Source organism: Zingiber officinale, chromosome 4A, assembly GCF_018446385.1.
Source record: "Zingiber officinale cultivar Zhangliang chromosome 4A, Zo_v1.1, whole genome shotgun sequence".
Classification (NCBI taxonomy): Eukaryota; Viridiplantae; Streptophyta; class Magnoliopsida; order Zingiberales; family Zingiberaceae; genus Zingiber; species Zingiber officinale.
The window spans coordinates 11039709-11064122 of record NC_055992.1 but is presented as its reverse complement, the minus strand read 5'-3'; the positions used below and the strand labels follow the sequence as shown (position 1 = coordinate 11064122).

Here is a 24414-nt window from a genome sequence, read left to right as displayed (position 1 = left end):
ATGCACCCGCTCAATCTATTTTGCTCTCTGAATTATGTGAAGTCCCAACTATTATGGTACATGCTTCTGAACAGGTCATTTATCTGAGACTTGGGAGCCTTAGGGCAACCCCTATTTGCAGTCAATAGTTCAATGACTTGCGTAGGCTCGAGTTTATCGACGCCGCTCGATGATTTGATGAAGTCCCGGGTTTAAGGTCGCCGCTCAACCGTCGATGGAGACAAAGTTTTAATATCGCCTCTCGACGATTTGACAAAGTCTCGGGTTTAAGGTCGTCGCTCGACCGTCGATAGAGACAAGGTTTTAATATTGCCGCTCGACAATTTGACATAGTATTGGGTTTAAGGTCGCCGCTCGACCACCGATGGAGACAAGGTTTTAATGTCGCTGCTCGATGATTTGACGTGGACCCGCGTTTAACGTCGCCACTCGATAGTTTGATATGGAAAGGAGTTTAAGGTCACCGCTCGACCATTGGTGTAGACACGCCGTTCAACGAATAGTTTAAAAACCTTGTTTTTATTCTTATCCTGCATTTACAGAGGGCATTCCAAAGTACATTCAATAGTGCGTGTATTTACTCGTGCACCTTTCATCCGGACCGGTAGGGTTGGAGATGATTTGCTCTCCACGACCGCTCGAGCCTTCTTCCTTCTTCATCTTCCAGATAGTAGGCTCCCGAACGGAGTTTTTCCATAACCTTGAAGGGCCCTGCCCATGGGGCTTCAAGTTTGGTGGCATTGTCGATCGGTTTCACTTTCTTCCAAAAGAAATAATGGAAGGATCTCAGGATCACTCTTTGGTTATAGTTCTACTTCATTCTCTGCCGGTACGTTGTTAGGCGAACGACTGCTTTGTCTTGAGCTTCGTCGACCAAGTCGAGCTCCATGAGCCTCCGCTCGGAGTTTTCTTCATTGTAATGTTGCACCCGATCAGATTCCACTCCTACTTCTACGGGGACGACTGCCTCGCCGCCGTACACTAGGTGGAAGTGAGTTGCACTGATACCTTCCTTTGGGGTTGTGCGGATTGGCCACAATACGCTTGGGAGCTTGTCGACCCAGCTACCTCCTGCGTGGTCGAGCCGAGCGCGTAATATTCGAAGGATCTCCCGATTGGCGACTTTAGCTTTTCTGTTGCTCTGAGGGTAAGCCACGATGGTGAAGGCTTGCTGGATGCCATATCCTTCGCACCACTCTCTGAGTTTCTGACCGACAAACTACCTCCAATTATTTGATACGAGCTTATGTGGGATGCCAAACTGGCATATAATGTGTTGTCAGATGAACTTCATGACCATTTGCTCGGTTATCCTTGCGAGCGACTCGGCCTCTACCCACTTCGAGAAGTAATCTACCACCATGAGCAGGAATTTCCGTTGACCAATCGCCATGGGGAATGACCCTATGATGTCCATTCCCCATTGGTCGAATGGGCAAGATATCGTGGACGCCTTCAATTCCTCGGTCGGTCGATACGAGAGGCTATGATACTTTTGGCAAGACAAGCAAGTCGCCACCGTCCGGGCGGCGTCTACTTGGAGGGTCGGTCAACAGTATCTTTTGCACCAATGAACGGTCGCCTGAATGTCCTCCACAGGATCCTTGGTGCACCTCTCGCAAGATGCATTCAACATCCTCCGATTCGATGCACTTGAGTAGAAGCCTGGAGAAAGCCTTCTTATATAGCTGATCCCAGACCAGGGTGAATCGTCTGACCTTTCTCCTCAGTAGGTGAGACTCCTCCTGATCGGACGATGTGGCTCCCGACCACAGGAACTCTATTAGAGTCATTCTCGAGTCACTCGGGAAGGCTATCCCTTCCATCCTATAAATATGCCCCATTAGCGATACTTGTTTGATCGGCTGGTTTATGACGATCGATGACAGTGCACTGGCTAACTTGGCCAGCTCATCTGCAGCCTGATTCTCTGATCGGGGGATCTTTTGTATAACAACCTCCTGAAAATTGGACTTCAGTTTTTCGAAGGCCCTGGCATAGAGCTTGAGTCAGGCGTTACTTATCTCGAATGTCCCGGACAACTGCTGAGCGACCAGCTAAGAGTCCGAGTGGATGAGGACTTTGATGGCTCCAACATGCCGAGCAGCTTGTAAATTGGATATCAATGCCTCATATTTAGCTTCGTTGTTGGTGGCTCTATAGTCCAGCTAGAGGGATAGCTGCATCCGGTCCTCTTGTGGCAAGATGAGCAATACGCCGAAGTCACTTCCTTGCCAAGTGGATGAACCATCCACGTATATCTTCCAAACAACTTCTGTTTCTGGGCTCTAGACCTCGGTAACGAAATCCACCAAGGATTGTGCTTTGATAGTCGTTCGGGGTTGGTACTGGATGTCTAACTTACTGAGCTCCGTCATCCATTTGATCAACCTCCCGGATGCCTCGGGATTGAAGAGGACTCTGCCTAAGGCACTGTTGGTCATCACAATTATCAAGTGTGCCAGGAAGGACGGGCGAAGTCTCTGTAAGGCGAGAACTAATGCATAGGCTAACTTCTCAAGACCAGTGTAGCGGGACTCAGCGTCTTTTAATATATGGTTAAAAAAGTACACAAGTTGTTCTTCGTTGTTCTACCTAATTAAAGTCGAATCGACCGCATGCTCTATAGAGGATAGGTATATCCAGAGAGGTTCACCGACACATTGCTTAGCTAGGACAAGCAAGGAGTTGAGGTACTCTTTGAGCTCCTCGAACGCTTGGTCACATTCTGCGTCCCATTGAAACTTTGTCGCTTGGCATAGCATCTTGAAGAACGACAAGCTCCCATTGGAAGATTTGGAGATGAATCTAGACAGCGCTGTGATCCGACCGGTGAGTCATTGAGGTTCCTTCAAATTTCGAGGCACCGGCATGTCTTGCAAATCTTTAACTTTGCTTGGGTTCGCCTCGATGCCCCACTCGGTGATGATGTATCCCATGAAGTGACCACTCTTCGCATCGAATAGACACTTGCTCGGATTTAGCTTAATTCCATAAGTCCTGAGCCTCTGGCAGGTCTCCTCGATATCTATGCATAGGCCAGCAGCTCGGAGGGATTTTATCAATATGTCATCGACGTATATCTCCATGTTACGGCTGATCTACCATCGAAACACTTTGTTCATCAGCATTTAATAAGTGGTCCCAGAGTTCTTGAGTCCGAATGACATGACATTGTAGCAGTACGTCCCATCGGTCGTGATGAAGCTGACCTTTTTCGATCTTCGCGGGCGAGCGGCACCTGGTGATAGCCCTAGTAGGCATCAAGCATGCAGATCAACTTGCACCCTGCGGTAGAGTCCACCATCTGGTCGATCTTAGGTAGTGGGTAGAAGTCCTTTGGGTACGCCTTATTTAGATCACGAAAATTAATGCAAACTCGCCATTTGTTGCCCAGCTTAAAGACCAACATGATGTTAGCGAGCCAGCTCGGGAATTGAACTTCTCAAATATGGCCGGCTTCCAACAGTTTCTCAATCTCCGATCGGATGATCAGATTCTGCTCGATGCTGAAATCCCTCTTTCTTTTCTTTACTGGTCGAGCTTCCAGCCGGACATGAAGCTCATGCTGTGCCACACTCGGGGAGATTCCAGGAAGCTCATGCATCGACCATGCGAACACATCATGATTCTATTGGAGGCAAGCGACCAACTCTGCCTTCTACTTGGCTTCTAGGTCGGCAGCTATGAAGGTAGTTGCTTCCACCCAGCTGGGATGGATATGGACTTCCTCTTTTTCTTCGTAGACAAGGGTAGGAGGTTTTTCAGTAATAGCGTTTACCTAAATACACGGGTTCTTCCGAACGGCTCTTGCCTCTGTCTTGACCATCTCGACTTAGCAGCACCGAGTGGTCAGTTTGTCACCCTGAACTTCTCCAACCCGATCGTCGACTAGGAACTTGATCTTTTTGCAGTATGTAGAGACTACTGCTCGGAACTCGTTGAGGGTCGGTCAGCCTAGGATGACATTGTAGGCTGACAGCGCATCCACCACGATGAAGTTCATGGTCCTCGTCCTCCTGAGCGGCTCCTTTTTGAGCGAGATGGCCAACCTCGTTTGGTCTATTGGTAAAACTTCATTGCCTGTTAACCCGTATTGCGGGGGCGTCATAGGGAGCAACTTGCCTCGATCGATCTGGAGCTTATCAAAGGCCTTCTTGAAGATTATATTCACCGAACTCCATGTATCCACAAAAACCTGGTGAATGTTGTAGTTGGCGATCACCACTCAGATGATGAGAGCATCGTCATGAGGGATCTCTACTCCCTCTAAGTCTCGGGGCCCGAAGCTGATCTCGGGCATGTCCTGTTAGAATGTATATTAAAAGTCTAGCTTTTTGTATGAACATTTATTTTGAAATAATAACCACATTAGTCAAATGTCTGCATTTAGTTAAATGTAGTAGTCCATTTAATTTATATTGTAGATAACATGGTGTGTGGTGTCACACAGAATATCATGTTATCAGTTCCTTATAAATTATAAATAGTAGCTCACAACTAAGATGGATAGGGATAAACCATTGGAATGGTTGTAGTGTAATTTGGTATTAGTTTATCTTGACTATAAAATAACATTAGTATACTATGTGTGTATTGAGTAGGACCATTTGAGGTTGTTTCTTTTTATACTGACTACATAAAAGAACAAAACCTCTGTTATTATGGATGTGTGTACTCTTAATCCCGATATAATAACAAGCACATATACTTAGTATTTATTTCTTTAATTTATCAATGAGTGAGATTTATTCCGTTAAATCAATAGGCCCGATAAGTTGGGAAATAATATTATTTATATGGTGTGTTGTTGATTATAGAAGGAAACTGTGTCGTAGTAATCTTGGTTGATGATGCCCCCTTAAAGAGCTCATAAGGATTATCATGTAAACCCTGCAGGTGGACTTAGTCCGGCATGACAATGAAGCTGAGTGGTACTACTCTTGGAGCTAGATATTAATTAAGTGAGTTGTCAGTAACTCATTTAATTAGCGGGCATTTGATATCTTAAACACAAGGAGATTAATGCACTCATGATAAGAAGGAGCCCATAATGTAATATGGGATTGGTGCGGTAGTGCAATAATAACTCTTTAGTGGTATGAGTTATTATTGATGAACTTGAGTTGGGTATTCAGGGCGAACACAGGAAGCTCAAGCTCATCGGGAGACCAAAACCAATTCCTCCTCTCGGTCCCTGTTGTAACCTCTATAAAGCCTTGTATCCACCCAAGCCCATCTTCTAGCCCATGATAGGGCCGGCCAAGCACATCTTGGTGTCCAAGATGTGGCTGGCCCAAGCATATTTTGGTGTCCAAGATGTGGTCGGCCAAGCCTTGCTTGGTGCCCAAGGGGTCAGCCACAAGAAATTAAAAGGGAGATTTTATTTTTGTTAAAATCTTTCCTTTTATAGCCATCCATGAAGGGATTTAAAAGAAGAATTTTAATTTTAAAATCTTTCCTTTTATAGCTATCCACAAAGGGATTTAAAAGAGAAGATTTTAATTTTAAAGTTTTTCCTTTTTTGTTGACCAAGTGATGGTCGGCCATGATTGGATTAAAAGGAAGTTTTAATTTTGTTTTAAACTTTCCTTTTTAGCATCAACTAAAGGAATAAAAGGAAGATTTTATTTTTGTTAAAATCTTTCCTTTTATAGCCATCTACATAGTTTTAAAAGAGAGTTTTAAATTTTAAAATTTTTCTTTAAAAGAGATATTTTAATTTTGATAAAACTTTTCTTTTTTGTAACCATGATTTAAAAGAGAAGTTTTAATTTTAATCTTTCCTTTTTTTAGTCATCTACAATGTTAAAAGAGAGAGATTAATTTTTTAAAACTTTCCTTTTGTGGCATCCATAATAGGAAATTTAAAAGAGAGAGATTTAATTGTTATTAAAATTTTCTTTTTTGCCATGACCAAGGATTATAAAAGAGAGGTAGAGGGAGCCTCATGGTAAATACAATTTCTAAGCTCCTCTTCTTCTCCTTGTGTGGCTGACCCCTATTTTTCCTTGCTCCCTTAGGGTCGGCATCTCTCTTCTATTCTCCTTGGTGGCCGGATTTTCTCTCTTTCTTCTTGTGCTTCCTTAGGGTCGACAACACATTAAGGATGGGAAAATCCTTAGTGGCCAGTTACTTGGAGAGGAAGAAGGAAGAGAAGAAAGTTTCCTATTTTGGTATTCCTTGGTGGCTAGATTTTCTTGGAGGAGATGAAGTGGTTCGGGTGGATTTCATCTTGGTAGATCATCGGTCACACAACGTCCAAGAGGAGGAGAGGAATACAACAGAAGATCAAGAGGTCTTTAAGCTACAAAGAAAGGTATAACTAATTAATTATTTCCGCTTCATATTAATTAGTTTGTGTTCTTTGTATGGATCCTGAAATACCAACACAAGAGGCTAGCGATTTTGTAACGACCCACCCTTCTTACTACTACTACTACGGGCGACCATTACCTATCTATACTCTACTTACTAGTGTCACTTATGCTAATATTAGCAACACTTAGATTTATCACAGCCCCAGAGGAATTCCTACCGAAAAATTTCGGCAGAGTCTCCCCTGTACCGGTGACTAAATCCATAATACAAACAATATATACGCAGCCACAGGCGACTGGAACACATTTTTCACAACCACGTAGTAATAAAATCACACTATAACCAAAGCAACTACTCTAGCAAAAGCAACCAACTACATCACTCCACAAATAATAAAAGTAAACTAATTACAAGTGCGGAATAAACTTAAATACAGTCTCAACTTATAATGACACTTAAGAAAACTAAAAGGATTAAACATAAAGTCTTGACAATTTTTTTTGCCAGCTAATTCTGGATCTCTCCACAGTCCAAACATCACACATCTTCATCACCACCACCATCCTGTCGCCTCCTTTTCATATCTTAGCTTTTCCTTTATCTGCGGTAGGAGGAAAGAAAACAAAAGATCTATAAGCGAAAACGCTTAGTAAGTACTAATCTATCTCACAAAAACTCGAAGTGCATAAAAAGAATGTAACAATACTAAAACTGAAATGCTAAAAGCAAAGCTACATGTACTCATGGTATACAGAAATAAAACTGAATACTAAACATGCTCACTAACTGACAGGAAAGTAATGAAACAACTACTGTAAGCTTAGAATTAAAGAACTAAACTTTTATTGATTCTAAGCATAAACTTGTTTCATTTTCTTATATCCTTATACTAGAAATTAATCTTTTAATTTCTCTTTCACTTTCTTCTTCTTGTTCTTCTTACTTTTCTTATACTAGAAATTAATCTTTTAATTTCTCTTTCACTTTCTTCTTCTTGTTCTTCTTTTCTTTTCTTTTACTAGAAATTAATCTTTTAATTTCTCTTTCACTTTCTTCTTCTTGTTCTTCTTTTCTTTTCTTTTCTTCTTTTCTTCTTTGGGCCCAGGCTTAGTACCATCTTTATTTTGCGCGCTCTCTAATAGTGACTGAGGTAGCGAGCCTCTAGTCCTATAAGGTAAAGACCTTGGTCTTACCAGGGCCAAGACCTTGGAATTGGTCACCTGGATTTGTTTAACGACAACCTTGGAAGTCGGGTACTAGCCTCTTACTTTAATTTACTTGTTATCTCTTTTTAATTAGACTTTAGTCTTTTTCTTTACTCATGCTTCTTATAATCCTTTATTGGAGCCTATTAGAATCCTATAGGTATATCTAACAAGTATAGGATTACAACTAACCAAGCATGCTATATAAAAATAACATAAGGGAAGCAGATCTAAACTCTCTAAGCATGTTATAAAACAAAGCAAAGGAAAGCAAATATGAACTTACTAATCATGCTATAAAATAAAGCAAAAGAAAGCATCTTTGAACTTACTTAAACACATGCTAAATCCCTTAAAGTTCCTTCTCCTCTTCTATATCCAACTCACGGCAGTAAAAAGGGAATTAACCAAGCTAAGGCAGCAAAAAGGGAATTTCACTAGGATTATCTAAACTTGGAATGCTAAAGATCAAGGGCTGTTTATACCCATCTGATTGGCCTAAAAGGAAGCAAACTTGCTGGAATTTATGGGCAGTAAATAAATGCACAAGGATACTACACTGAAAAGCTAAAGGCATGCTTAACACCTAACTACGTGCTAGAATTAGGGACTGTTCTTGCCTTCTTTTGAGTAGCAAAGGACAATGCTACCCCTATTCTAACTAAATAAAAGGGATATTCTTGAATAAGGAGCTACTCATGCTTATTTAAGAACTTTCCTACCTAAAGCAAAGCTGTGAAATTCTGCACATGCTTAAAGAAAAGGCAACTAACTCAAACCTAGCAATATAAATAGCATGTGAAATCTCTAATTTCTCTAGCAATTAAAAGAAAGACTCCTAATAAACTCTTAACAAATTCTTAACAAGAATCCATTTAAATCCTCTAACAATGTCCCAAGATTCTATGGTTCCGAACATATTTCTATAAACTCTACACCTGTTACAACAGAAATACATAGCAACCAGCTAATTCCCTTAATCATGTTATAACAGGACTACATAGAAGCTAACTAATCTCTTTAATCATGCTTCATCAGAAAATACTAAACGGTAATGAAAGGTACTCAAACTAAATTCTACATTTGCTAAGAACATGCTTATTCATAACCAGCAAATTAACACAAACAAGACTAATACTTGCTGAAATTAAAACCCTAATACCTGCTTGTTTCAATGATATAAACGACATATCAATCTGCATATGTACAGGACTAAATTCAGGACATGCATGCTATAACAGAACACAACCAGTTAGCCAATAAATCCCTTAAGCATGCTATAACCAAACTTAAGCAGGCAACTTCTCTTTTCTACACAGCTTAATCCAAAACAGAAACAAGAAAGCTGATTCCCTAGCTACCCTATTCTGTAAAGCATGATCCGGAAACCATAGGATGAAAATCCGAACAGAATAAACAACCTACAATTCATACCGAAATCAACAGGTCTTAGCAAGCACCCTGTACAACTCAAACCAACCTTAGCAATTCGGCTAGATAAACAAAGCATAAAATAAAAGCCCTAGCTTATAAATCCACTCGGCACAGCAAAATCCGCAACAAAAGGAAACGGAAACCCTAAATTCGGAGCAAAGAAGAAAATTGAAGCTCGGAGCAACTCCTACCGCAGGTGAGTAGTACTTACTTAGGGTTTCTTGCACTTACAACCGAGAAGAAGGAAGGAAAAGGCCTTAGGGTTTTCAGAGGCTCGGGTCTTGCAAAATCTTCGGCTTCCTCTTGTGCCCGCAAGTTCTTCTCCGTCGGGATGACCTCGCACAGGTGAAGACTAGCCGGAAAAGCCCTCGCCGGCGCCGGAGAAACCCTTGCTCACTGCTGTGATTTCGTCCGAGATGGGAAGGCGCCGTCGGGAGAGAAGGGGGAAAGGAATATCGAGTTTTCACGAGAAAGGGAAAACCTAATCTTATAACTGGGTTTAAATTTTTGGTTCCAATTATAACTTAACTATATTTGTTCCCCTTCCTTTTCAAGAAAAACTCCTCTGCCCACTTGGCTGGCTCGACCCGCTGAAACTTGTACGAGCGGAGGTCGCTAGGTCGAGCTTCGACTCGCCAAATTTCTGAAACATTTTTTTTTCCTAAGGTAATTCTGTTTCAACCATAGCTTAAATACATTTCGTTCCATATTGGGTTAACAAAACCCGCGTAGCTCAGCTGGTCGGCTGCGTCCGGTTAGGTCGGGTTCGACCCAAGGTCACGGGTTCGAGCCTCGCCTTCAACAATTTTTGTTAGAATTTCTTTTTTTTTTGTAAACATACTAAACGACCTCCAAAAATTACACAAAAATACTCTAAAAATTTCTAAAAATCTCTAGAATATTTTAAAAGCATTTCCAAATATTTTTATGGACTTTTAAAACTCGAAATAGGGAAAATTGGGTCGTTACAGATTTTGTGTTTCGTTTTTGTGTTCGATTTTGTGTTTCGATATTGTATTTCGATTGAGGTCTCTTTAGTTAAACCTAGGGTTTACTGTAGTTTAAATATTCAATTCCTTTGAAAGGCTTTGTCTAGGAAGTGGTGGATGATCTCATAACCAAGAAGGCTGAGTGCCTCACCAACGACCTGGAAGTCAATCCTTGAAATAGATATTTAATCAACTTCTGTAACATGGTTTAACTTCTGAAGAACACAAGGGTTGAACGTGGATTAATAATGTTAAGTTTCGTTTGCAATCCAAGTTTAACTCCTGAAGATTGAACTTGGAGTAAACTTATTAAGTTTCGTTTCCAATCCAAGTTTAACTTCAGTAGAGCATATGGGTAGCTAGGTAAAGTTCTGTGCTTGTACAAATTTTTTACAGGGGAAACAGAACGGTATTCCGAGTAGCAACCAACATGTCCGCCCTCTCTGAGCTACACCCTACTACGTGGATCTCTAGACCCCAGGCGTACGACTTCCTGGCTCTGTTGGAGTCCTCGTCGGTCAGCCCACCAACGATCATACATATTTCTCCGCGGGCGGTGTTGTTCCTATTTTCTTCTTCCAGGTCGAAGGGCCTATTTCGCTCAGCCTGGACTCCGGAGGGATCGACGTTCTCCCGGCGCTGGTGTTGATGGAGCCACTCAGGCAATCTCCTTGCATCCTCTTGACAACCAGTGGATTGATGCCTGTGGCATCGGTCGGGCGAAGGAGTTTGGCGGTGATATCCTCTGGGAGTCGGTCGACCAACGATCGGTGTTAAACCGCGATAGTCACGCATGTTGTGGGTCGCTGATTGATGGAAAGAGCAGAACATCGACGTCCATATCTTCTTTAGTGCCTTTAGCCGACTGGAAGCCACATGCTGCACAGCATGTGCCCTTGTCTCTTGGTGTGGCCACACTCCTTCGGCCCTTGGTCCCCTAGGGGGCTGGTAGTTACTTGATGGTCAGTGCTCGGTTGGTGCCGAGGGTTCGGTCGACACCTCCTTTATTTTAGATGCTTGGCCTTCTTCCACATTTATATACTTGTTGGCTTTTTTGAGCATGTGGTCGTAGTCCCTGAGCAGCTTCCTGATGAGCGATCGGAAGAAGTCTCTCTCTTGAGCCCCTTGGTGAAGGCATTCATCACGGTTTCAGATGAGACCGAGGGGATGTCCATGGCCACTTGCTGTTACTGCTGCTAGACTATCTTTGCCTCTCGGGCTTGCACGAGCATGTCGAGTTCTTCTTGGGTGAGTGTCATAGTGTGAAGTCGTCTAGCGTCCTCCATTTCCTCAGCTTGTATGCAGGTGACATTCCCACAGATGGCGCCAAATATGTTTCTGTCCAAAAGTTGAGGCAATGGATGATGGGAATGTGGCGTTCCTGCTGACCACACATAGACTTCGACCGGACTTGCAACCACAACTACGCTAGTGCCGAGCCAGGGAAGGGGTCCCCGGCGTTGGCCCTCCAATGCTCAAGTCAGTCACCAGCGATGAATGTGGAAGCAAGGAAGCAAATGAACCGTAGCAGCAACGGTAGAGCACATACCTCCACTGAAATTTGGACCCCCCCTTATATAGAGCTGCTGTAGTGCGCATGCACGCTTCCCAAGGTGTGCATGCTTCTCTAAAGTTTCCCAGAAAAGACGCACCAGTAAAGTGTCTGTGACACAATACCTTAACAAACTGAGCATATCTCTGAAGTGACAGTGGAAGCTTCCATCATACGATCTTCTGCCTGACATGCTATCGACCACGCCACCTATTAACGGCATTAGCTCCCAAAAGGATGTCGAGAGATAGCCCCCCTTTTGTCTGTTGCTGGGCCGAGTGGAGTAGCTGCTCGGCAGGCGTTCCGCTGTCCGACTGATATCTGCCACTAGGCCGAGCGGGATAGCTTCTCGACCGGCATTCCACTATCCGGGCGATCTGTTGATGGGTTGAGCGGGATAGCCAGTCGGCTCGGATCTCCCTTGTCATGCTGAGTTTGTCGCTAGGCCGAGTGTGATAACTGCTCGGCCTGAATATCATTGTCTACTCGGATCTCCCTTATCACGCCCCCAAAGGAGTCCCTACTGAAAAATTTCGACAGCATCTCCCCTATACAGGTGACAATCTGAAACATACATACATACAAAATAGATCAGCCACATGCAGCTGGAATATATACACAACCGCGCAGTTTATATTTAGCCCACTCGACTGTAACATAATAAAACACAACCACGCAGTTATATATATACAATGAACAACCCACTCGGTTGCATTAAAAACCAACACAGCGGAAAAACGATAACAGAAAGCCAAATACAACACAAATCAACACACTGCTAGCCAACTAGGATTTATACAACAACCACAACAACAAATACAACAACACACCAAATACAGCAAATACCAAATACAAATAAATCATATAAAAAACCCAAAACGATCTTCGAATGTGACGTAGGACCCGGCAGACAGGATACTCCAAGCGACACACCAACCATCTATTTGCTACCTGAAAACATAAAGGTATAAATGCGGTGGTGAGTATAGGTAACTCAACGGGTAATAGACAAGATAGTGCATGGACCATAAATAACATGGAGATCAAAAGTATACAGTCTCAGTAGAGAATAAAAAACATGATCATACTAACATATCCAATAAACACAACTACTAGTATCAGTCTATCTCACATGGTATAACGCTCATAACTAACATACAAAAACTGCACATACTACAACTGACAAAATGATAAACACATACCCAATCTGGAAATGACACATGGTAAAATGATCAGTAAACTCATCGAATCTGCAACAAACCCACTCTTGACACTTGTGTAATATAAATACAACTGCATATACATGTAAAATAAATGACATGTATGCAGCATGACAACCATATGTAACAAGCATATCTTAAACAAGTGCAACAACCACAATCACATGCATCTAGTATCTACTAGGCATGTATGCAAATATATCTCCAAAGATTCACCGTGCATCATATGCAAAAATGTGTATGCATGCTCCATGGTCACCCCCCATCTCCCTAGACACCACGACCCCTGTATGGCTGAGAAGCTTGGCTCCGTGACAAACCGTACTAGCATCTAGTACATGCACCGCTATAGGCGACCGAAGTGGGTGGTCAGCTAAGTAGTTATCTAACTAAATACCTAAGGGTCCCTGACCACTCACATCTCTAGCCCTCTAACTACTGTACCCTTAAGACTCACTACTCCAGAGTGATCGAGGCTGACAGTGTAGGACCGTTGCGGCCGGCTAGGAGGGGATTGTTGGATAGTCTTACAAAAACAAACAACCCTTCCTCGAACTCTTTAAGCTAACACTTGCATAAATAAAGCAAAGCAATAAATTAAAGACATAAAGAATGAGGCACAAGATATTTACTTGGTTACAACCGATGTGGTTGTTAATCCAAGGAAGTTAAAAGCACTAGAATACTCCTTCAGGCGGAGAAGCCTCTTACAATGTTGACGCGCAGAAACAAAAGCTCAACTACAACTCTAGAGCACGCAAGCGTTGAAATTAATTACTTGTAGTTTGTTGTCAAGTTTCTGGACCAAGGCTATATTTATAGGCTTGGTTGGGGTGCCCCGAAGGGTTCCGGGCGTCCTGGGAGGGATAAAACTTTATCCCCAACATTCAGATCGCGTTTGACTCGATCTGGTCAAGATTCAAGATCCGGGCGCCCGGAGCCATTCCGGGCGCCCCGGGCTGTTCCGACTGCCCGGAATGGTTCCGAGCGCCTGGAGCACTATAGTCAACAGGAGTTGACATTTCTCCGTCAGGGCCTTCACTTCAGTTTAGTTCGCCTCGGTCCGGGTCTTCAACTCCGGATCCACTCGCTTGGGTGATCTCTGCCATCCGGAAAAGGGCTTACCCGAACCCAACTTTCGGTCTTCTCGAGCGGGCTTCCTCTCCGGCTTCTCGTCCCTCAGAATCGCTGCGTGCTTCCTTCTCGTCCACCAGCATACTCATCCGCAGTCTTCGTCCCTCGGTCAAACCCAGTGCCGACCTTCTCGCTAGCTGCGTCTCTTGCTCCCCGAGCAATCTTCCACTCCGGCTTTCGTCCTCCGGAACCAAAGCACCCTTCTTTCTCGTTCGCCGGTGTACTCTTCCGCAGCGCCTCGTCCCTCGGACGCACCGCGCGCCGTCCTTCTCGCTAGTTGCGTCTTTCGCTCGACTACCTGTGCTCCTAAGCTCCTGCACACTTAGACACATGGTTAGAACAACACAGGACCTAACTTAACTTGTTGATCACACCAAAACAACCTTGGGGTTCCAACAATCTCCCCCTTTTTGATATGATCAACCCAAGTTAAGTTAGGGTAAAAATAGATAAGAAAATTAAACAGTTTATATTGCAATAACGTGCAATAAGATAGAAACATTAAATTTCAAAAAATTTTAATTTTCAATTTCTACCTCCCCATAGACATATACTTTTTCTTCTCCCCCTTTGATCACATAAAAAATTGGGGTTGTAAAAAAAATCTAAGGGTTGACACTTAGAAAAATTATAAAACTCTATTTCAATGATTTCCTGGAAAATTTTTCTAAGTCAAGGAAAATTTCTAAGTCAAACATAACTTTTGAAAAATTTCTAAGTTTTCGTCATCAAGAATTAAGAACTTTATAAACCGAAAACTTTATGAAAAAAATTTGAGAACATTTAAAAAAAATTAAGACAAATTTCTATGCATTTATTTTATATATATATATATATATATATATATATATATATATTAATTCTAATGCTTTTATCATAAAGTTTTAAATTCCTATTTTAATTTATCATAACTTCTTAAATCACACTTTTTCATATTTAAATCAACCAATATTAAACATGTAAAAAATTGTATCATGTTAATTTCTATTATTAGTTTGTCGAAATTCTTTAATCGACAAGCTATTTCTTTTAACTTAATACTTTTTATTATATTTTGAATTTCTAATTCACAAAAATATTTTGATAAGATAAGTTCTAACTTGATAAAGTTTTTCAACAACATTTCTAATTCACAAAATTCGTTCGATAAAATATTTTATAGTTTACAAAAATATTTTGATAACATAAATTTTAATTTACAAAAATCTGTAGATAATGGATTTTCTAATCCGAAAAACTCTTTCGATAACATCTCTAATTTATAAAATTCGTTCGAGAAAATATTTCGTAATTTGTAAAATTTATTCGATAGAAGATTTTCTAATCCGAAAAACTCTTTCGATGATTTAATTTTTAATTCGCAAAATTCTTTCGGCGACATTTCGATTGATTTAACTAATTGTTTAGAAGGTGGAGACCATAACTGATTTACCTTGTTAGCTGTTGATTCCCCCTATTGAATTGCTTTCTTCTGAAGACTCTCCCCCTTTCTCAATGCTCATCTCGGATGAGCTTTCTTCATCTTTAGGTGGGTCTTCTGCTATGATTGTTATTTTGACAATTTCCTTGGTCTCAGTTTCGACTTCTTCTGATTCTTCATGAATCTTCAAGAACTTTTCCCAAAGTTCTTTTGTACTTTTGTATTCTCCGATTCTGTCGAGATCTTCATCTGGTATTACAGTTAGAAGATGAAATTCTGCCCGACCGTTTGTCATATACTCGTTACGTTGCTTCTCGTTCTAGAGGCATTTATCAAGTTCTTCTCCATTCGTTGTCTTTGGTGCTTCATAACCAGATTTCATTATTAAACAAATACCAAAATCAGTGTTTAGGTATACCTCCATTTGTTTCTTCCATAAAGAAAACTCCCCCTCGAATGCTGGTGGGTAGATGCTATCTCCGGCCATCGTTTTGTTGCTTCAGACGACGGTTAGTCCATCTGAGACGTCTCAGCTCTGATACCACTTGTAGGACTGTTGTGGTCGACTAGGAGGGGGTTGTTGGATAGTCCTGTAAAAACAAACAACCCTTCCTCGAACTCTTTAAGCAAACACTTACATAAATAAAGCAAAGCAGTAAATTAAAGACATAAAGAACGAGGCACAAGATATTTACTTGGTTACAACAGATGTGGTTGTTAATCCAAGGAAGTTGAAAGCACTAGTATACTCCTTCAGGCGGAGAAGCCTCTTACAATGTTGACGTGCAGAAACAGAAGCTCAACTACAACTCTAGAGCACACAAGCGTTGAAATTAATTACTTGGAGTTCGTTGTCAAGCTTCTGGACCAAAGCTATATTTATAGCCTTGGTCGGGGCGCCCCGAAGGTTCTGGGCGCCCTGGGGGGATAAAACTTTATCCCCAACGTTCAGATCATGTTTGACTCGATCTGGTCAAGATTCAAGGTCCGAGCGCCCGGAGCCATTCCGGGCGCCCGAAATGGTTTCGGGCGCTCAAAATGGTTCCAGGCTCCTGGAGCACTATAGTCAATAGGAGTTGACTTTTCTCCGTAGGGACCTTCGCTCCGGTTCAGTTCGCCTCAGTCCGGGTCTTTAACTCCGGATCCACTCGCTTGTGTGATCTCTGCCATCCGGAAAAGGGCTCACCCGAACTCAGCTTCCGGTCTTCTCGAGCGGGCTTTCTCTCCGGCTTCTCGTCCCTCGGAATCGCTGCGTGCTTCCTTCTCGTCCACCAGCGTACTCATCCGCAGTCTTCGTCCCTCGGTCGCACCCCGTGCCGACCTTCTCACTAGCTGCATCTCTTACTCTCCGAGCAATCTTTTGCTCCAGCTTTCATCCCTCGGAACCACCGCACGCTTCCTTCTCGTCCGACGGTGTACTCTTCCGCAGCGCCTCGTCCCTTTGACGAGCCACGTGTCGGCCTTCTCGCTAGCTGCGTCTTCCGCTCGACTACCTGTGCTCTTAAGCTCCTACACACTTAGATACAAGATTAGAACAACACAGGACCTAACTTAACTTGTTGGTCACACCAAAACAACCTTGGGGTTCCAACAAATAGAACACTGAGCGGCTGAGTAAGCGCGACAGAACTAGATCCACTCCTAGCTACCACTCTCCATCAGTGGTCGAATTGAAAGCTATAAAAGACTAACAACCATCTCAACCACAAGGGAGACAATAGTCGTCAGTATGCAATGAATGATGAGTGGTGTTGGCCATTTTGCATGTCACGAGGCGCTCCAAATTAATAAAGATTGAAACTCATTAAAATTAAAACAAGTGTTGTAGTAACGAGTCCCAAGTCGTATTTTTCCAAGGATAACTAATAGGTGTATGTGAATCCTATACTTGATTCAAATCTAATTCTTACATCACAAAGGTCAAGAATAGAATAAAAGAAAAAATGTTCTTATCTAGACATGATCAACTTCATTCATCAAATTAACATCAGTAAAGTCTAGATTCTAAAACATCATTACATCAAGTAATTCAATTCCCATTCTCAATAACAAATAAATTCGCAAACTAAAACACCCTTGGAGAACCCGAATTATATTCAACCCTTAATTCCAATCTATTACAACAATTACACTCCAGAGCTAATTCACAAAAATATTGGATAGAGGTAAACAAACAATTCCTCCAGTTAAACATTCACAAATTACACTTAATCACATCCACAATTGTTCCAATGCAGATAACAAGAATTTGCTAACTAAATACCAAAACTAAACAAACTAGTGTTAATCAAAACTTATAATTCAAAACTAAAACTAAATTGCAAACTAATTAGTTAGCTTAACAACATTCAAATTGCAGAAGTTTAACAAATTTGAGATTGCAAGTAGAACATCAGGAATGGAATTGCAAAGGTAAACTTAAACAGAAGACTAAAATATGAAATGCTGAACAAAGAATTAAGTGCAATCTATACTTTCAGATCTCAAGATCTGAGCAAATTCATGGAAGATTGAAAGACAAGATAAAGTAAACAAAAACCCTAGCATTCCACAAACTCCAAACCTGTAGCAGATCTTCTTCATTCTGCAAGAAACAGAGATACCTCTAGAAAACATCCTTCGGGCAACCACCTTTGAATCTTGAGCTTCCCACTCATCCAGACGAATGTTCATAGCCTCTGGAAAACATCCTTCGGGCTCACAACCAAATGGAATCCTCAACGTACAAGGAATAGAGCATGAATCTGGAAGTTGCTACACTCAACCGAATGATCAGATACGTTGGAGTCACTGATGGAATGACAATCGAAAATGTGATCAGAAGCTTCTAGGAAACGCCCTTCGAGGTCTGATGCCGATGGAAATCCAGATATGGGAAACACCCTCGAGCTGGATTGCGGCGGACAGAACAAACACTGTGGACTGGGAAACACCCTCGACCGCTCTCTGTGACCTTGGACGAAGATCGCCGGAGCTCAGGAATCGCCGGCGATGAAGAAGAACTGTTTGCGAATCTAGAATCGGGAACGGGAACTACGGCTGTCGCACGAAGAAGAAGATGATACTGTAGAGAAAATCGCGACGCCGAGCCCATCGAAGCCACTGTAGTTTCTCGCTATTTAAATCCTCCTCAAATCTGATCCAATGGTCCAGAACAATTCGGGGCTTGATCAACGGCTGGATGAGTTTAGATCTGAAACCAAACTTCTGGATATTCATCAATGGACGAGATCTGCTCCTCGTTAAGTCGGATGGACCAGACTCTTGACGGATGGCTTAAATCTCTCTGATCTTCAATGGATGGTCCAAATCACTCCAAGACTTGATCATCTCGTTTAGCCCTAGATTTGAGCCCAAGTGTCGCCTGATCAGATCGGGTCCATGACCCTTTTGATGCCTACAAAATAATAAACATGTAACGCCCCACCTTCTACTGGCTAAGCTGTAAGGCCGGGGTTACATTATGCTGTGCTAAGCTATATCCATGACCATCGCTAAGTCTAGGTGCGGAAAGCTGTACCAATTAAAATTTTTGCTAACTGCTTCCATATTCGGAATTTTATTATCAGACATATGCTGAGGGTGTAATCTAAGATATACATGTCATATATTACATCCCCTATGGTCAAGGAATCTAGATAGGGATTTGCAGCTGATATCAGGCCTCCCAATCGATCAGTTGATCGATTGGAACGGCCTGATCGATCCACGGATCGATTCAGCTCGTTACTGTATTCGGGAAAAACTCTGGATCGATCGGCTGATCGATCCAGGCTAACCAAGGATCGATTCGGGAGCTCTCTGTTCGCTGGAGCTAATCCACTGATCGATCCAGCGTGCTTCTGTGCACGAAAGGAATTTCTGGATCGATCCGGACTTACCAATCGATCGGAGGATCGATTCAGCAAGGCTTTGTTCACTGGAATCAGGCCCGATCGATCGGCTGTCCGATTGAACTGAATCAATCGATCTGCTGATCGATCCAGAGACCTACTGTTTGTGAATAATAGCTACCCAATCGATCAACCGATCGATTGGGAAGCCTCCAATCGATCGGCTGATCGATTGGGGTTTCTGATTTCGTAGCTGAGCTCTGATTTCAGCACTGATTCGTGCCGAAATCACATACATCAACTCTATAAGCATGAGATAAAACTACTAGGCATGACATTACTCATGGAGTGCTATCTAATATCAAACTTAATGCATACTACACAATTCATACTACTCAAACAATCTAAAAGGTAGAGAAGTAACTAAAATTTGAAATGCTAAGTTTCAAGTTCGCTAGTTCCCAAGCATCTTTATTCCAAGTTCCTTTTTCCACACACATCTTCATCGCATTGACCTCCAACCTCCGCTAGTCCATCTTTCCTTTACCTTTATCTGCAGTATAAGGAAAAGAAGTATCTGTAAGCTTGGGAGCTTAGTAAGAAACCATCTACCTCACTAAAACATGCAATCGATGCAAATTATGCTTTTAAAACATGCTGTTTGAAATATATGCTGAACATTGCTAAACATGGATTCTAAAACATGGCATAATCACATACGATACATGGCAATCATAGCTAAGCATAAATCCATCATGTAAATCTATAAGAACTAAACTGAAATAAAAGCTAAGCTACACTACTGCTAACAGATGCTAAGCTGCTCTGTATTCACATAAACTATATTGTGAAGTTTTGAAAGCTATTTATCATAAATAGATGAAAATACATAAACATGCTACTGATGGGCCCGGCGACTGTACTTGATATGCGTGCATCTCTAATTAGACCCGGGGTTGCAAGTCCCGAATTTAGTAGAGTTACTAGGTTATCTAAACCTAGGGACGACTATGGGAGCCCAGCCCATGGACAACTGAAGTCCAGTACAGTGCCACTGAAAAGTAAAATACTGTGCATAAGCTAATAATGTTTGTCTTGCTTTTTTTTTTTACTAGGTTGTCTGAACCTAGAATTAGGTTATCTAAACCTAGAGGCGACTGTGGGAGCCCACCCATTGGACCGTAGTCCCATAAAAGTTGTAGCAAGACTAAATATGTTATAAAATGCTTCTACTACATTTATCTAACTATTGAAATGCCTATGGTGGCATTTTACTGAGCTAAGCATTAAAGCAAACACTTGGTGTGCGCTAATTCACACCCTATATACTGAAAATTCTACATATGACTAAACTAATGCGTAAAACATACGAAAAGCTACTTATACTACAAGTGAGGGGTTTCTTACATCCTGCGCTAGTTTTCCTTACTATCTGATCGTTACACTTTCCGGAAAGACGATCTTCTCGACGATCCTCTTGCTTCCACGTGCTCTTCTCGCGGAGAGGAGCGTTCTCATGCCGGAGTCGTCGCCGGAAAGTGTTCTTGGAGCCTTTGGGATGGAACCCTAGCCCTTGGGGCTTGGTGCGCCAAGAGAAGGAGAGTAGGGAGAGGGCAGCGTGTAAGGGTTTTGAGGGAGAGGAGAGTTACGTTAAAAATAACTCTTCACTTAATTTTCCCCTATTTATATTAAGTGGTAAATTCGGCCCAACTCTAACATAAATATAATTGATTCCCTTTTCTTTCAGCACGGCCCTGCTGGATTCACTTGGTTACTAGAGTTCACTATAAATCGTAGGATCCAATTGGTCTCGGGTTCAATACCCGCGTAGGCTATTTTATGTTCCTATTTATTTTTGCTACTTCCGCTACTCTAAAAATTCCACAAAAATATCCTAAAATTCTAAAAAAATCATAGGATGTTTCTAAAATTAATTCGATAATTTTTGGGCATTACAATCCCCCATACCTTATAAAATGTTCATCCTCTCTGGGTACTTCTGTCTCATACTGGCTTCTGTCTCCCAAGTTGCCTCCTCTGCTGTGTGACTCTGCCAAATAACTTTTACTAATGGTACTTCCTTGTTCCGTAATTTCTTAACTGCTCGGTCTATTATCTGAATAGGCCGACTGTCATAGCTGAGGTCTTCGCGGACTTGTACCGATTGGGGCTCAATCACCTGGGTGGCATCTGGGATATGCTTCTTCAGCATAGAGACATGAAATACGTTGTGGATAGCTGACATCTCCTGGGGTAGCTCTAGCTCATATGCTACATTGCCCACTCTTCTGATGATGAGGTATGGTCCCACATATCTGGGACTTAATTTGCCCTTCTTCCCAAAACGCATTACTCCCTTCATGGGAGCTACTCTGAGGAATACTATATCCCCAACAGAAAACTCTAAGGGTCTGCACCGTGTATCAGCATAGCTTTTCTGGCGGCTCTGAACTGTCTCTATCCTCTAGCGGATCTGCTGTATAGCTGCTGTGGTATCTGCTACTAGATCTGTCTGAAGTTCTAGTTCTTTTTGTTCACCACTCTCATACCAGCAGATTGGAGATCTACACCTCCGCCCGTAAAGAGCCTCGCAGGGTGCCATACCGATAGTGGCCTGATAGATGTTGTTGTATGTAAATTCTGCTAAACTCAGATATTTACACCAACTTCCCTTGAAGTCTAGGGCACATGCTCGGAGCATATCTTCGAGTACCTGATTTACTCGCTCCGTCTGACCATCTGTCTGAGGATGGAAAGCTGTGTTGAATTTTAACTTCGTGCCCAATGCTGACTGTACACACTCCCAGAAGTGTGATGTGAATCGACTGTCGCTGTCTGAAATAATGGTTCGTGGGACTCCATGTAGTCTAACGATCTCCTTGAGATACAACTGAGCTTGTTGTTCCATGGAGTAGGATATTCTGATAGCCAGGAAGTGGGCTGATTTAGTCAATCTGTCGACTACTACCCAGATGGCATCAAAACCATTCGTGGTTCTGGGTAGTCCTACTATAAAATCCATAGAAATATCCTCCCACTTCCATTCTAGGATCTAGATAGGCTGTAGAGCTCCTCCTAGTCTCTGGTGTTCTACCTTGACCCTCTGACAGGTTAGACAGGTGCTGACATATCTAGCGATGTCTCTTTTCATCCCCGACCACCAAAAATGTTTCTTTAGGTCTTGGTACATCTTGGTGGAGCCAGGATGCATCGCATAAGGAGTCCTGTGAGCCTCGTCTATAATCTTCCTGCACAGTTCCTCCTGATCTGGAACACAAAGTCTATCACCAAAATATAATACCCCACTATTTGATACTCTGAACTCTCCACTTTCTGATTCTGCTAGCCCTTGCTTGATTTTCTGAATTTCAAGATCCTGTCCCTAAGCTGTATGGATATCACTAAGCAAGGTGGATTCCAATGTCATAGTAGAGAGCCCCACTATAAGTTCGAGGCTGAAATCTGTGATCTCCTTCTGTAGGGGCGGTGACATGGCTGCTAGTGATAGTAAGGTGGCGTTGGACTTCCTGCTAAGTGCGTCTGCCACCTTATTGGCTTTTCCTGGATGGTAGAGGATGTCTACATCATAATCTTTGACCAATTCAAGCCATCTACGCTGTCGCATATTCAGATACTTCTGAGTAAAGAAGTACTTCAGACTCTGATGATCTGTATACACTTTACACTGAGCTCCATACAGGTAATGTCTCCAAATTTTGAGTGCGAACACGACTGCTGCAAGCTCGAGGTCATGAGTAGGGTAGTTCCTCTCATAATCCTTGAGTTGTCTGGAGGCATAGGCGATCACCTTGCCATTTTGCATCAGTACTGCTCCAAGTCCCAATTTAGAGGCGTCACTGTAAATATCAAAGCTATCTGTGTTTTCTAGTAGAGTCAGAATAGGTGCACTGGTCAATCTCCTTTTTAACTCGCTGAAGCTGTTCTCATAGTCCTCTGTCCACTGAAATTTTCTGTTCTTTCTGGTAAGAGCTGTCAGTGGGGAGGCTATCCTGGAGAAGTTGTAACGCCTGAAAATTCTCGAAACTGCATTATAAATATTCTATGATTTTTTTGGAATTTTTAGATATTTTTCCGGAATTTTCTGAGTAGCGGAAGTAGCAAAAATAATTAGAACCACAAAATAACTTAGGCGGGAATCGAACCCGAGACCTATGGTTTGCGGATAATGTTAGAAACCAGTGAACCCAGCAGGGCCGTGCTGAAAGAAAGGAGAACCAAATATATTTATATTAGAGTCGGGTTCATTAAACCACTTAATATAAATTAAAAACTTAAAGAGGGTTTGGTTTATTTTAGAAGTTTGGTTCGGCAATTCTCTCTTCACCGAAGCCCTCACGCCACTTCCTCTTCTTTCTCCTTCTCTCGGCGCCAACCACAAGGGAACACCTAGGGTTCCCTCCCTAGGGCCCTAAGAGCACTCTCCGGCGACGACTCCGACACGAGAAAGTTCCCCTCCGCGAGAGGGACGCATAGACGCGAGCGAATCATCGAGAAGTCGTCTCCACCGGAATTTCTAGCGAAAGGAATTGTAAGAAAATTAGCGTACGAGGTAAGAAACCCCTCACCTGCAGTATAATAGCTTCCGTTTGAGTTTTTATGCTTAGCTAGGATGTATGCAGATTTTTATCGATATCTAGGGTGTATTTAACTCTCTTCGCAGATTAGGGATTTAGTTGAGCACCTCTAGAAGGGCCAGACACATTTTCCCTCTTCAGATAGGAGGTTAGACGTTGTCGGGTGCCTAGGGGTGGTCTCCCTAATAGGGAGAAGAGTTAGAGCATCCTAGGTGCTCGATTAAAGGTCTAACTCAGTGATAGACAGTTTAAATTAACTTATTAAATGCACTAGAAGCATTTAAAACAGCAAATTAGATTTATTTCAACTTATGTAGGACTACGGTCCAATGGGTGGGCTCCCACAGTCGCCTCTAGGTTCAGACAACCTAGCTCTAGGTTCAGATAACCTAGAAAGAGCAATTTAGAACAGTTTAGCTATACTCAGTATTTTACTTTTCAGTTGGCACTGTACTGGATTAGATATCCATTGGGCTGGGCTCCCATAGTCGGTCCCTAGGTTTAGATAACCTAGTAGCTCTACTCAATTCGGGACTTGCAACCCCGGGTTTAGTTAGGGATGCGCGCACAGCAAGTACAGTTGTCAGGGCCCTACAGCAGCATGTTTAGTATTTTTATCTATTAAATATAATAGTTTTTCCAAATCAGTTTTAAAACATAATGGAATTCAGTATTAGCTCAGCTTCAGCTTGGCTCACTTTTGTATCAGCA

At 42.2% G+C, this 24414-nt stretch overlaps 1 protein-coding gene across 1 annotated transcript; it reads right to left on the bottom strand.

Annotated features, from left to right (window-relative positions):
- Positions 1-811: 811 nt before the first annotated feature.
- On the bottom strand, positions 812-1393 carry LOC121972237. The gene is made up of 2 exons (XM_042523930.1): positions 1298-1393; positions 812-1207 (listed from the first exon to the last, which is right to left on the bottom strand). Exons 1-2 carry the CDS (start codon positions 1391-1393, stop codon positions 812-814), a joined length of 492 nt encoding a protein of 163 aa, XP_042379864.1.
- Positions 1394-24414: the final 23021 nt, after the last annotated feature.

Excerpts from the sequence above, each read along its gene's own strand:
- LOC121972237 (XM_042523930.1), bottom strand. The coding sequence starts at position 1,393 with ATGGCGATTGGTCAACGGAAATTCCTGCTCATGGTGGTAGATTACTTC. Across the intron at positions 1,208-1,297 it reads CAAGGATAACCGAGCAAATG|AAACTCAGAGAGTGGTGCGA; the intron begins GTCATGAAGTTC and ends TTTGTCGGTCAG.